General features: G+C 41.0%; 1 protein-coding gene across 9 annotated transcripts in view; it reads right to left on the bottom strand.

The window, feature by feature from the left end:
* Positions 1-14,184, bottom strand: part of Arhgap15 (Rho GTPase activating protein 15) — a 604,300-nt gene that overhangs the window by 491,618 nt on the left and 98,498 nt on the right. For 7 of the 9 annotated variants that reach the window (XR_015682721.1, XR_015682718.1, NM_001429793.1 and 4 more), the window contains exon 5: positions 5,270-5,357. The exons of the other annotated variants lie outside the window; for them this stretch is intronic. Coding sequence is in view for 5 of the 7 variants with exons in the window: in NM_001429793.1 (NP_001416722.1) it covers positions 5,270-5,357 (88 nt within the window). In the remaining 2 variants the exon portion in view is untranslated. The remainder of the gene's footprint in view (positions 1-5,269; positions 5,358-14,184) is intronic. 9 annotated transcript variants of the gene reach the window in all.

Below are 14,184 nucleotides of genomic sequence, written 5' to 3'. Positions count from 1 at the left end.
ATTCATTTATACTATACACTTGGGCATTGTTCTACCTCCTAGTGTCATAGAACAAGGTCCTTCCCCAGAACTTAGGAAAGGATAAACATGAAGCTGTATCAAGATTGTGGTGGTTTGTATATGCTTGGCCCAGGGAGTGGCACTATTAGGAGGTATGGACTTGTTGGAGTGGATGTATCACTGTGGGTTTGTTCTTTAATTCCCTCATTCTAGCTGTCTGGAAGATAGTCTTCTCCTAGCAGTCTTCAGATAAAGAAGTAGAACTCTCAGCTCCATCTACATCATGCCTGCCTGGATATTGCCATTCTCTGGCATTGGTGATAATGGACTGAACCTCTGAACCCGTAAACCAGCCCCAATTAAATGTTGTCCTTATAAGAGTTGCCTTGGTCATGGTATCTGTTCATAGCAGTAAAACCCTAACTAAGACAGAAACTGTTCTCCCTGTCTCTCTGTCTGTCTCTGTCTCTATGAATCTCTGTCTTTGTGTTTCTCTCTCTCTCTCTCTCTCTCTCTCTCTCTCTCTCTCTCTCTCTCTCTCTCTCTCTTTCATTCCCAGAACATGGAATCACAGCATTGGAAAGTCTACAATGTTGAAAGAGTGGAGAACAACCTGGTCTCCGAGGAGTTAGAGTATTTCTGTAGTCCTGCCATTATACGGATACAACTTGAGACTATAATATCCCATCTGAGATAAGGAGTCGCTGACTCGCACCCCTTTTGAAAAGGCTCCAGTACACAGGACACAGTCACCCCAAAACACAGGGAACCTTCCACGATCACATTTCAATCTCAATGATCAGGGCACAGCCAAAGCAACAGCAGTCAGGAACCACAGCAGCAGGAGTGAGAGGCAGCAGAAATGTGTAACACGGTGAGGCCCTGGACAACGGCTGTTAGATCACAAGACAGATCATAAAGCTACTGGTTCTCCTGGTTTTACCAAAATAAATAAATAAAGAAAGAAAGAAAGAAAGAAAGAAAGAAAGAAAGAAAGAGAGAAAGAAAGGAAGGAAGTATAATACCTACTGGAAATAAGTAGCTGTGCCAGCTGACAGAATAAACTAAAAGAAACTCCTAGAAATGAGAACTGTATCATTTGAAATTATTTAAAAAAATGTTTTTTCCATGGGGAGACAAATAAAGTATTGAAGGACACACCAAAAGGTACTCTGAACTCAGCTCAAGAAGATAAAAATGCAGGAGGGAAGAGGGAGGGAGGGGAGGAGAAAGAAAAAAGAAGGGGGAGAGGGGGAGGGAGAGAAGAAAGTTAAGAATTTGGAGAATACTGTAAGAAATTTTTAACATGGTTTAGCTGAAACTTAGACTAAAAATGAGAGACTATAAAAAGGGCTACATCGGAAAACAAGGAAGACATCTAGACTGTATTGAGAACTATAGTGAGTGCAGAATCCACCACTGGTCCCGCTCTCCACTTAGGTGAAGTGAGTATGCAGGAAACAAGGTGCAGGTAGAAAGCAGATGGCTCCTTTCGCTGTAGAATCTGATTTCCATTCTATTCACTTTCTCTCCTAGGTGTTGAGATCGATGCAATTTATAGGTTCCTTCTGTTATGAAAGGCTGACACTAGGTGATCAGTTACTGTTTGGTCTTCTGACTCAAAACCCTCACATAAAAGTCCTCTGCTTCCTTCTTAGGGTCACTGAGGAACCAAAGCCAGGTGATCCTATGCATGTTTCAGGATTAATTGTGACTAGAACATTGCTGTCAAATTGACATGTTCATATGAGAATCCTAATCGCTTGTAAGGTGTAGCAGCTGAGTTTGGGGTTGGGTTCTGCTCAGAAGTGCAAAGATTTGATGTTCTGCTTGCTACCTCTGGGACTGCAACAAGAAGACGGGACTCCCACAGGAAGGGCGTCCTTACTGAACACTGGATCTATTAGTGCCTACCAATCCAGTATTTTGAACTTTCCAGACTCTAAAATCATGAGAGCTTAGTGTTCATTGTTTAAGATGTGTCATCAGTGGCATGCTGTTAGAACAACCCTAAGTGGAAAAGACAGACAGAAACTGAAAACACTTCTGTGAGAAAAAAGTTTGCCAAATGTGGACTGTGGGATCCATCAGAACATTCTGTGAGATGACCCATCCAACAGCAGTACGGAGGAGACACAGAAGAAGATGGGGTCTGGAAATACTCATGGATGTCCTGAAAGGTACACGAGTCCCAGATGGATAGCTGCTCTATTATTTTGCCACGAACTTTTTCTCTTCAGGAAAGCTTGCATAACAGTATTTTCTTAAGTTTATACCCTATTTCTAGGCAGGCATGGTGGTACAGGCCTTTAATACTAGCACTAAGGAGGCAGAGACAGATTGTTTTCTGTAAAACAATCAAGACAGCATGGTCTACATAGCAAGATGGTCCAGGCCAGAGAGGATTATGCAGTAAGACTCCATCTATAGCTGTCTGTATGTCTGCCTATCTGTCTGTTTGTCTAATATATACACATTTTCTATTCTACAAATGTGTCACACAATTCATATAAAATTAATATAGTCCAATGTCTTAACTATACTGCTGCCTTCTATATTTTGCACCAAATAAAATACTATAATATATTAATTAATTATCTTTTGAAGATTTATTTATTTTAATTTTATTCATATGAGTCTTTTGCCTGCATGTATGTGCATCACGTGTGGTGCTTAGTGTTGGTGAAGACCAGGAACCTCAAAATCTCTGAAATGAGAATTACAGATGGTAATGGGTTGCCATGTAGGTACTGGGAACTGAACCTGGTTCCTGTGGGAGAGTAGACTATCTTCTTAACCGCGGAATCATCTTTTCAGCCCCAAATACTGACATACAGTATTGGCAAATACAAAGGCAGGTGACTAGTAATTAGAGCTGCTGCAACTCTTTCCTTCTGCTTAACTCCTTCCTTTCATTCAAGGACTCCCAACTCAACGAACTTGAGTAACTCTGGCAGCTACTAAGTGCCACACAGAACTGGCCCTCTGGGTCAGAGCTGCCTCTAACTCTGTCTTATCATTCACATTCCAACATGGCTCTGACAGACTATGGCACAACATATTCTCTAGATCACTTAGGGTAGCTTCTCCAGGCCTGGTAGAGGAGAGGACAGGCTTTTCCTCAGAAGCAGAGAGAACACTGGGACTCAGCTAAGGGGTGTAAGGGAAATTCGGAATCTTAATCATAAACCTTTTCCAGAATAAAACCACAGCATCTTTAATCAAGGCCTGGCAACCATTGTATCATTTCTCCTAGGCTCTAGTTGGTAAAGGCAGCAATCCCACTAGGCCTTTAATACTTGGTTAGAAATGAATCCAAGAAATTGACTAGCAAGACAATTCATGCGGTACAAACACAGATCTGTAATTCTCTTCCCCATTACCACAGAACAGTTAGCCCCTACCCAGAATTCGCTTTGAAGACAATGTGTGCTTGGAAGAAACTAGGCGCACTGAAAATGCAGCCAGAAGTAATAAATAAGGACTGCCAGAAAAAGAGAAAGTCAATGAATTTCTTCTACAAATCAAATGCATTGTCAGTTTGTGACAATCCCGAAGGTTGGATTGGAGGTTTACAATTAGTGAGTTAACCTTTGTCAGCAATGGAAAAGTGAGTTTCCTTTCACCTTTGTATGATTAAACAGCTGAGAGAATTGTATCTCCCGGTATGAGGAGATTTAAAATGACAAAGCAAATGCTTTAGTATGGAATTAATCTCTCCAGTCCTTCCCACAGCCCCATGGGACTCAGCTCCTGCAGGATTCTTCTCCCTCAGCAGGACAAAGATCTTCTTCTTAGCAGCCAAGCCCAGTCAGGCTGGCATCGTCCCACCTTCTACCTTCCCTGTAGAACTTATTCAAAGGGAAGACAAAGGCTCTGTGAGGGGCTGCCCAGTGCCCAGCTCAATGTGGTGTTTTATGTTCCCTCAAATATTATCTCAACCTTATTGTAGCCAAAAATTAAAAACAAAACAAAGCCCTAGAACAGATTTGTGAAGCAATTTAGAATCCAAAATGACTAAGATATTTTTTTTAATTTATTCTTAATTAGTTTGTAAACTGGACCTTACTGAGACTCCAAAATCAGTAAGCCACTTGCAGACAAAGACGATTTCAATTATGAAGAGCGTGCCAAATGCGGTCCTTTGTTCTTCGTAAATTTCGTACCTTTAAAAGACATCTCTTAGCTGGAGGTGCTATTCTATATTAAAAGAGGATTGCGCGGCAAACACGACCAGTGACTGCAGAGCAAAGAGCCATTATTTTATCACCTGCCAAATATAAACTAGCTCGTTATGGTTCCCTCCCACCAGGCCACCGCTTTCCCTATCATCTATCAGACCAATGGGCTAAGGCAGGTTCGTTCCTTATGGCCTGGAGTCCTCCCTGATCATGGCTGACAGACAGTCTACCTACCCTTTCTTGCACCTCATGGTAGATGTCATGTTTGGGCAGCTGGGCTATGCTCTCGAGGTTTCTTGAGGCTCCTGCTGTGGCTGCCATATCTCTATGGCCTGTGATGGCTTCCTTCAGGTATAATAAAGCGATTCTGCAAATCTCACTTTGCAATAACCACAGGAACAGAAATTGCATTAAGCTGATTAGGTGTAGTCATAAGAAGTATTCAGAAAGGTTAGCTGGATATGGTGAATGTCGTAGTTAGACTAAGATAAAATATCACTTCGTTAGCTCAGAGTGTTTTCTCATTGGTAACACCCTATATTAAGGTGCCATTTATGAACAGTTTATTATTATTTATTAATGTGTGAGGCCCGTTAGAGAACACAAGATAACAACTTAAATCCATGTATTAAAGATGCCCATACATGGTTTAATACGATTTACGTCTTATAATATTCTTTAAAGCAGCCTCCCATAGTCTCATCCGTTAAACATTTATTACTAATGCATTTTATAACATGTTTTATAATGCATTATTTGGGAAAGTAGCAGCATTTAGTGATTATTTCATAAATAAGAATAAAGCACTTATAAATGGCACCTTAATTTAGAGCGTTACCTTCACATTACCAGAGAACTGCTCACTATCTATCTCATTCGGGAATCTTCTCTAAATGCAGTGTTTAATAAAACAGACACTACATTCTATTTTCCCCCTATCTGATTAAAAGGTTACTGAGTCATTTTTTCCATCTGCTTTCAGATGGATGCTGGTAGCTCAGGGGCTTCGGGGTGAAGTCTTGATGAAACCACACATTCGCTTCAAGGCGATTTCTGAAAAGACGGTAGCGAAACCGAGGACGACCTACCACGTTAGGGAGAGCTTGCTGCTTGGGGTCTTTGTAAAATTCAAGTTTTCGGCCAGAGAGAACAATCCAGGAAGTAGACCAGTTTTTCCTTAGGGGAGAAAAAGATGAGTGCATTATGAGTAGAAAGAACATCCAACAGCCATGTCAGGGACTGTGTGGTGAGTGCAGGCTAATTTTTAATGAAATTTTCTAGAAATCTATTCAAACCTGGTAAGTGGTAAAAAAAATTTCAGATAATAATAAGAACACTCCAGAATTTAAAAACCCGTGATGCATAAATAAAATTTCCTCCTCTTGTAAATCCGCCTTGATACTCTTTCACTAGCCAATGCCTATATTTTGTGTATCCACTCATGTTCCTCTTCCGAGGATGGAAGCTGTAAGGTAGAAGCGTGGGAGGCCACCCTATCTCTCTTTTTCATCGATGTAGTGCATCTCAGAATCTGACAGACCGACCACCTCACCCATCACTCTTTAAATCAAAATGATCTTGACCCTCACTAGCAATCAAAGAATTACAAGGACAAGAGAGGCCTGCTTTCTCCTCGCTCCCATGAAAGTGCCAAGGATTAAAAGAGCCAACTTGGAGATCCATTGTTTCACATCATCTCTTCTGGAGTGCAGTTTAACAACATAGTTTCATAAAGTTTCGAAAGTTTATACGGAGCTTTTGCCTAGGCTTGCCCATTTCTACAAATGTAAATTTATCTTAAATGAGTTCCAGATTTCCAAAGCTCCGAATATTAATGAGAATGGTACATGACTTGGTAATTCTGCTGCTAACGTACAAACAAGCAGACAGACAGACAAAGCCAGGACACAAAATACAATTGTACATTGGAAGAATGACCCCTGTGTTTAAGAACACTGACGTGGGAAGATTTCAACATTGACCATAATTTATACTTTACTCCATGCTATGCAATTTACCTAGGACTGTTTTCACCCAGCACATCTCCTTCTGATTCTGATTATTAATTCCATCCATCAGAAGTCCAAATATTGCTGCCCTCAAAGTATATCCATGTCATGTAAGAAGATGAATTTAAAAAAATACATTCTTCCACTTCCATTGCCTTCATTAAAATACAAAGCCCCAGGCAAAGAAATCATTTCAATGTTATTGGGATATTTTCAGAGCCTAGCACAGAGGCCTGGAGAGTCTAGGAACTAACTGGACATTTATTTAACCAATGAACACATTGGCTGGCAAGAGTCTCTATGTAACCGTAGTTAAACAAAGTGAGGAGAGCTTTATCCTTCCCTTTGTGTTTCTTAGTTGTACAATTGAACACACTGTTGTTTCTATAGCTTTTTCAGTGTCAACAAATGTTTCTTTCATAGGTGGCAAAACCATCAATAAGACTGTCACGCATAAGTTTCTACCCAATAAATTATATTGTTACAATTTTCTCAAGTTTAACCTTTATGTAAACATAATTGCATTGACTTTTACAAAAAGTGATGAAGAAAAGGTTTCAAAAAATCCCACAGTCAGATGAATAAAAATCCATACAAAATATGCCAATGTGACGTATTATCATGTACCCATATGCACCAGTTTTGTGTGAGTTCTTTCTACTTTGCCTATGGAATCGAGAATTTTCATTACAAAGACAGTGTTGATTTGGTATGACTAATGATGGCAAAAAGAGTGGGTGGCTCGTAATTCCTGAAGATTTCCTTTTTCAAAAGTTTTATTTATCTTTAGTTGATGTGTATTCATGATATGCCAGGATGTATATGCATATACATTGTGCCTGCAGAGCCAGAAGAGGGTGTCAGAACTTGAGTAAAGTATAGTGTGGGCAACCACATTGGTGTTGCTAACCAAGCATGGTCCTCTGGAAAAGTAGTCAGTGCTCCTAAGAACTGAGACTTCTCTCCAGACTCTTGAAGCTTTCTTTTTTCTCTTCCTTCCTTTCTTCCTTCCTTCCTTCCTTCCCTTCCTTTTTTATTCATTAGATTTATTTATTTATTTTATGTGAGAACACTGTCAGTCATACCAGAAGAAGACATCAGATCCTACTACAGATGGTTGTGACCCCGTGGTTGCTGGGAATTGAACTCAGGACCTCTGGAAAGCAGTCAGTGCTCTTAAGCACTGAGCCATCTTTTCAGCCCTCACCCCTTCCCCCAAGGGTTTTTTAATCATACATTATTGCATTTTTAAAAAAAAGAACAGATTAAACAAACATGCAGGAAACACATTCAGAATTTCATTATATGTGACACCATGCTGTCGGACACACTTTTCTTCAGACGTGCGTCTTCTGACTTCAGTCAGTGCCTCAATCAAAGTATTAAATGTCAGAGAAAACTTAGCATTTTCTGTCTGGATCAGCACACATTCGTTTTTTCTAGATACCGGCTGTATTTAGGTGAATAAAACCTGTAGTAACCTTCCCTTTATGCCGTATCGGCTGACTCCAAAAGGAAGAGTGAGAGGTATTAGAGTACCAGGGCCACTGGCTAAGTCTAGTCAACTCTGTCACAGTCCTCTTGACCATGCGTGATCAGAGTGCGAGGCATCCTAACGCATGGCGAACCCATATTTAACCCACCTGCTATGCCTCTCACTACAATTTCTGGCAGGCTGCTCGTACACCGTATTTGCTCCCTATCTATAGAAGTTCCTAGAGAAATGGTTCTGGTTTGAATCTGTTTCAGATGTTGATCATTTATAGAACTTGCTGAAAAAAACACTTCTATTCTTTCAACTTCTAACTGGAGCGGGTTAGGCAGGAAGTCCATATATTTCGGTTACGTCATCCTTCTGTTGTAGGACTTTCCATGTATCCCTGCGAGGTAAACTAGAAGGACAAGCACCGGTGCCTGAGGACAAAAATTTGGGAAGCCTAGCCACGTGACTGTGGGTAATACCTATGTCTGTTGCTTGGCTTTGTCACTCTCGAACATCATCTTCATCGTATCGGAATGAAGAGGAAAGCTGAATCCTTCAGCGTGCAAATTATTTCATGTCATAACAAACAATAAAAGGCAGTAGATAAAGTTAAGACCCCCTTTCACTCCAATTTCTCTTATGACATCTTTTAAAAAATATCAGTGGCATATTTATTTTGAGCAATTAGTAAAAGTTTAATAGTCTAGCCAAAGTTTACACTCTTAGGACAAAAAGAACAAAGCTACTAACATCCCCATGTGCTCATCCAGAAAACTCGTCCCAGAGCTTTTATTAGATGACCTACTTATGACCACATGAGCATTTAAGGCCAAGTCCAATTTCTCTTAAAACCGACCTTGTCATATATGTAATCTAGGTCCTTACACTGTATTTTTAAAAAAGACTTAAACAGTGCTAAGTTGACTGAGGATATTGTCGATGTTGGCAACACAATCTTGGTTGACTTCACTTTCTTAACCATTTGTAGTTTCTGAGAACCAGTCATCCATTTGGGCTTTCTTACTACATTTCCTTATTCTTTTGAAGAGCATTAATCATCGTAGCAGCCCCCAACTAGAGAGTTGAGATTCTTCCCTCCTTCTGAAACCTGTCAATACTCGGAGCTATCATGTTGCTTTGGCTCCCACTTGGTACACAGAATGCCAACTGCTTTTTCACATACATCGTATATTTTAACAATTTATTCAATAATGTTACCACACGTTTCATGCCACACAATTCTCAGAGCAGACGAGAAAAGTAAAGATGGTAAGGAAAAGATAAAAGTAGAGTGAGGCAGACCTCAAAGATTTATATCACTGACTAGAAGATAGACCTTAAAGATTGGAAAGAATCCATTCCTCTTAGTAGCTCTTCGAGGTAAATGAGGTGTCAGTATAACTGAGGAGAAAAATGAAGCTGACTGAGACTGTGTCCTCCCTAAGGGCACACAGCCATGAGGAAGAGATTTAGGGATTCACCTCCGAAGCCCACCCCCCATTCTGAAGGATCAGCTGTCTCTGGGACCATGCACCTTCCTCTTATGCATACTCTATGCCGAACCTCATGGCAGGAGTCAGGAGGAGAGAACGTGCTCTTGGAAAAGCATGAGACCTCTTTCTCCTAGAAGCAGTGCTGCCTGTATTAGTGATTCAAGCCTTCTGTGCCACCTTCTGCAGGCCAAGTGTGTTCCTACACCAGTGGGGAGCAGCCTGTCTTCATAAAAACACTGGGACATGGAGAAGAGTTTTAACCCTTTCATGAGTCCTTCCTTCCTTCCTTCCTTCTTTCCTTCCTTCCTTCCTTCCTTCCTTTTCACAAAAGGACAAAATTTAAGCTGTAAGAAAACATATCCCGGGGGTTGGGGATTTAGCTCAGTGGTAGAGCGCTTGCCTAGGAAGCGCAAGGCCCTGGGTTCAGTCCCCAGCTCCGAAAAAAAGAACAAAAAAAAAAAAAAAAAAAAAAAAAAGAAAACATATCCCTTAGGAAATCAGGAGTCAGTAGCCCCTGGAATGAGCAGATCCCCACCCATACTTCCAGGTAGTCAGTGAAGAATTACAGCTAGTCTTTCAGTGCAGAAAATAGATCCGTGGGCAAGAAATGAAAACATGTCTTACATTTTGATGAATCACATGACATCTAATAGGATGAGAGGGTCTAACTATAATTCCAAAGCCAGACAGACCTAAATTCGTATCTGAAAAACCGATTTTGATACAGGCAATTGGTGAGGTATTTTAGGCAAGTGGAAAACTTCTCATAACTTACTAAAAGCAAGTTGTGAGTTGTAAAGTGGAAGAAATGGAAGAATGTGAAACAAAGCAAAACCAAAACAATAAAAGCCCCTGGCACAGGCAGCAGCTTGACATTCTACCAAATGGACACCGGATGGCAGCACAGAATAACAGCAGCATGAACCTGCTTGACTGGAGGATGGAAATGACCCTTGAAACTGTCATCAGCTTCCTAAGGGTCTAGGGCCTCCGACATGCTATTTCCTCTTCATGCCACAACTTTGTATCTTGCCCTCTGCCCCATGTTCTTTACATATACATGAGAAGCCAGCAAATCCAGAGGCACTGATTGTTAAGATGACCTCATCAACTCCTGGTTCTCTTGGTGTCACCTACCTCGGTTACCTGGTTTCCTTACTGTGGAGTTGATTTGATTCTGGGCTGGTAATTTATTCAAATGCCTCTGAATAATTTACCATAATACCCTGTAGACTCTTAGACCAAGCAGCTTTGAGAACTTCTGTCTCCTCTCTCATATTTTAAGCTTCTGTAATGTACTAAAAAGGTGAACCAATGAGACAGTAGGTGTAAAATACACATTTCCTTTAGTGTTGCAAAAAGAAGAAAGGAGGGAGGGAGGGAGGGAGGGAGGGAGAAAGAGAAAGACAGAGAGAGACAGGGAGAGGCAGAGACAGAGACACAGAGCCACAGAGACACAGAGACAGAGACAAAGAGAGACAGACAGAAATAAGTTTTGTGTTGATTTATTGGCATGCTAAGCAAAAAGTGTCAATGACATTGAGAACAGTTTAAACCTTCCTTTCTTCCTTCTTTCCTTCCTTTTTTCCTTCCATTCTTTGCACAGAGGATACATACAATTCAAGCTGAAAGAAAACATGTAGGTTAGGAAGTTATTAAGTTCACATTGAAGAGCACTTTAGTATATCTTCAGAAAAAAAGAAAGAAAGAAAGAGAGAGCGAAGGAGAAAGAAAGGGAGAGAAAGGAAGAGAAAGGAAGGAAGAAAGAAAGAAAGAGAGAGAGAAAGAAAGAGAGAAAGGAAGAGAAAGAAAGAGAGAGAGAGAGAAGGAAAGAAAGGAAGAAGTTGATGACGGTATCAGCACACAGATGCACACAGGCACACACAATGACAGTCTAAGCGCCCTGAGCCTGTGAGGAGTGCAGGCACTAGTAAACGTGACAACTGCAACCATTTTCACGTTTGTTTTCATGCTCATTTTCCATCCATATTCACACAATTTCCATGGCCTTCGGAAGGGGAGAGCAAAGTGAGATGATAATGTGAGGAGATGTACAGAGTCACAGAGGGACCCACAAAGGAAGGATGCACACGCCAAAACATGTGACATGATGAACTGGCAGAAGCACATGGGCAGGCGCTTTTGTAAAATGAAGCTCTAAGAACTAGAAAAACAAAACATAACAATCGAACAACCACCCCCCCCAAAAAAACTATTACTAAGTCATCACGGGGCTTCAGGGAATCCAGGGCTCCTTACAGCTTTGAGTATGAAATTCCCCAAATAAAAAGGTTCCCGAGATTCATCAGAAAAGCTGAGGCATAATTTCAAGGTTCATAATTAAAAATTAAAGTTGAATGCTGAGTGAATTCTGCTTTTAAGCCTGTCAGTATATCACAAGGGAAATGTGTATAACCTCATTTCAAAATAAGGCTAAGTTTGGGGCCCTTTATGAATGTAAGATTAAGCCAACAACTTCTCTCTCCTGCCACCTTCTCCTAGTCACATGAGTAATACTTTTTTTTTCCTTACGGAAAAATACAGCGAATGACAGAAACCGACACAAATAAATAAGGTAGGAAAGACAAGATCAAAATAAGGAGCAATGTCAGATGTAGATGGCATAGCATGGCTTGATAGTGCGAAAACTTTGCCGAAGTCCCAAACATGATGTTTATTAAATTGCAGTTGAAGCTCTTGGGATCAAGGGTGGCAAATAACAAAAGAACAGCCCTTGCTTCTTGGCCTCCCACTAGAAAGTCCCAAATATCAGGGAAACTAGAGGCTCCCAGGAACAAACAGGATGACTGGCTGAAATATCCAACAAAGGGGAGATAGAACCTGAAAAAAACACCTCCAGTAGATAGGCACAGCCCCCGTGGAAGGATGGGGCCACCACTCATCTCAAAAAAAATTTAAGCTAGAAATGTCCCTGTCCAAAAGAGGAAAGGGACAAAAATGGAACAGAGACTTAAGGAAAGGACATCCAGAGACCGCCCCACCTAGGGATCCATCTCATCTGCAGACACCAAACCCAGATACTATTGCTGAGGCCAAGACGCCCTTGCTGATAGGAACCTGGTTCCCTGAGAGGTTCTACCAGCACCTGATCAATACAGACACATAAACTCACAGCCAACCATCAGACTGAGCCTGGGGACCCCAATGGAAGAGTGAGAGTAAGGACTGAAGGAGCTGAAGGGGATTGCAGCCTCATAGGAAGAACAATATCAACTAACCGGACCACACAGAGCTCCCAGGGACTAAACCACCAACCAAAGAGTATACATGGAGGGATCCATGACTCTAGGTACATATGTAACAGAGGATGGCCTTATCTGACATCAATGGGAAGGGAGGCCCTTGGTCCTGTGGATGCTTGATGCCCTAGGGGATGCCGGAGGCGGGAGAGGGTGAGTGGGTAGAGGAGCACTCTCATAGAGGGAAAGGGGAGGAAGGAGAAAGGAAATGGATTGGGGGGTTTGAGGAGGGGTAACCAGGAAGGGGGATATCATTTGAAATGTAAAAGAATAAAATGATTAATAATGTTAATAAGAAGAGGAAGAGGAAGAAGCAAACATTTCTGTTTCAAGCAGGCCAGGGTTAGATGCTATGTAACTACATCCATAAGACTCTGGAGGAAGGAGCAGTTAAGACAATGGTTTTTCCATTTGAGAAACAGGAAATGACCGTGAAGCACATAACCTAATGTGACTTCAGTATCACTGCTATCACAATCAACCCTGTGCTTGACAGGATAATCATTTATTAATACCGCTCATTAGCTCATTAAATTTTATTAAAATGATATAAGATTCCTGATAAATGGGAAACAGTCCACAGACAAATCTCACCCAAGCAATACAAATTATGCTAACTAGGTGACATCATTTAATAATTATTAAGTTTTCCATGGGAAAAAATTGCCATAATTTTTCAGGGCTATGACCAAACTGACCCTTTGGTTGCTGATAAAAATATAGACTTTGGGCAAGCAATGGCAATATATAGTAAGATTAGCAAGGTTCTTTACTTTAATGTGTGGGTACAGGTCGGGGCACATCAGTGTGCTTATACTCGTGTGTGTGGTGTAACATGTGCATGCATTTGTGTGTGTGTGTGTGTGTGTGTGTGTGTGTGTGTGTGTGTGTGTTTATTACTTACTCCTGTGAGCACTGGTATCGAGGTCAGAAGAGGGTGGTAGTTGGTAATTGTCTTCTATAGCACCCTATTTTGTTGTAGCGTGGCTGAGGGGGAGTGAGCTCCTCATACACATCTGTCTCTAATTCTGCAAGCCCTTTTCCCGTGGGACTTAGGTATGGGAACTCAGGCCCTACTGCAGGAAACAATGTTACCTGTTGCATTATTTCCCCAGCTTCTAACACTTTTAGCAGCCAAGCAATTTGAAAGGGTCATCTAGCCTTAGAATTAAACTGGAGAAAATATTTTTAAATGTCAATAATTATGCTGTGTACTATAGTCATAATACCTTTAGCATAAAACTTGACTCAAATTAAAAATTAAATAAAAAGGAAGGTTGAAATCATTTGCCATACAGTAGCACATGAACAGGTCAGGATAGCAAAATGGTGACTACTACATTTAACATGTTCAGCTTGAATGTATCTATAGTACGTGTCATAACAAACTCCAGAAATTTAGGGGAGATATTTGTAATGCCCAAAACTAACAATTATCTATAATAGATTGTAATATAGTATGCATTCTCTCAAACAATAAGAAGAAAACACACTCAGTAAAAGCTCATGAGTATGCATTTCTTGAGAGGCAGAATTTGAGTGACTCCAGATGAATAATGAGAGTTACATCCAACTGCAATAGCAGTCAGTCAAATGGGAAGGAAGAAGCATTAGGGGAGTACACTGTGGCCAGACACTTGACAATATAGAAGCATACTGCAAGGTGGGATTGTAGAGAAAAGGAATCCCTTTGGCAATGCAGAGTAATTGTGCGAGGTGCTGCAGTCATTCAAGAGAGCACGGCAGTGGAACATAGAA

The sequence above is a fragment of the Rattus norvegicus genome, chromosome 3, assembly GCF_021556685.1.
Source record: "Rattus norvegicus strain SHRSP/BbbUtx chromosome 3, alternate assembly SHRSP_T2T, whole genome shotgun sequence".
In the NCBI taxonomy this organism is placed as follows: domain Eukaryota; kingdom Metazoa; phylum Chordata; class Mammalia; order Rodentia; family Muridae; genus Rattus; species Rattus norvegicus.
Note: the sequence above shows the minus strand (reverse complement) of the source record. Positions and strands in the feature narration are given on the sequence as shown.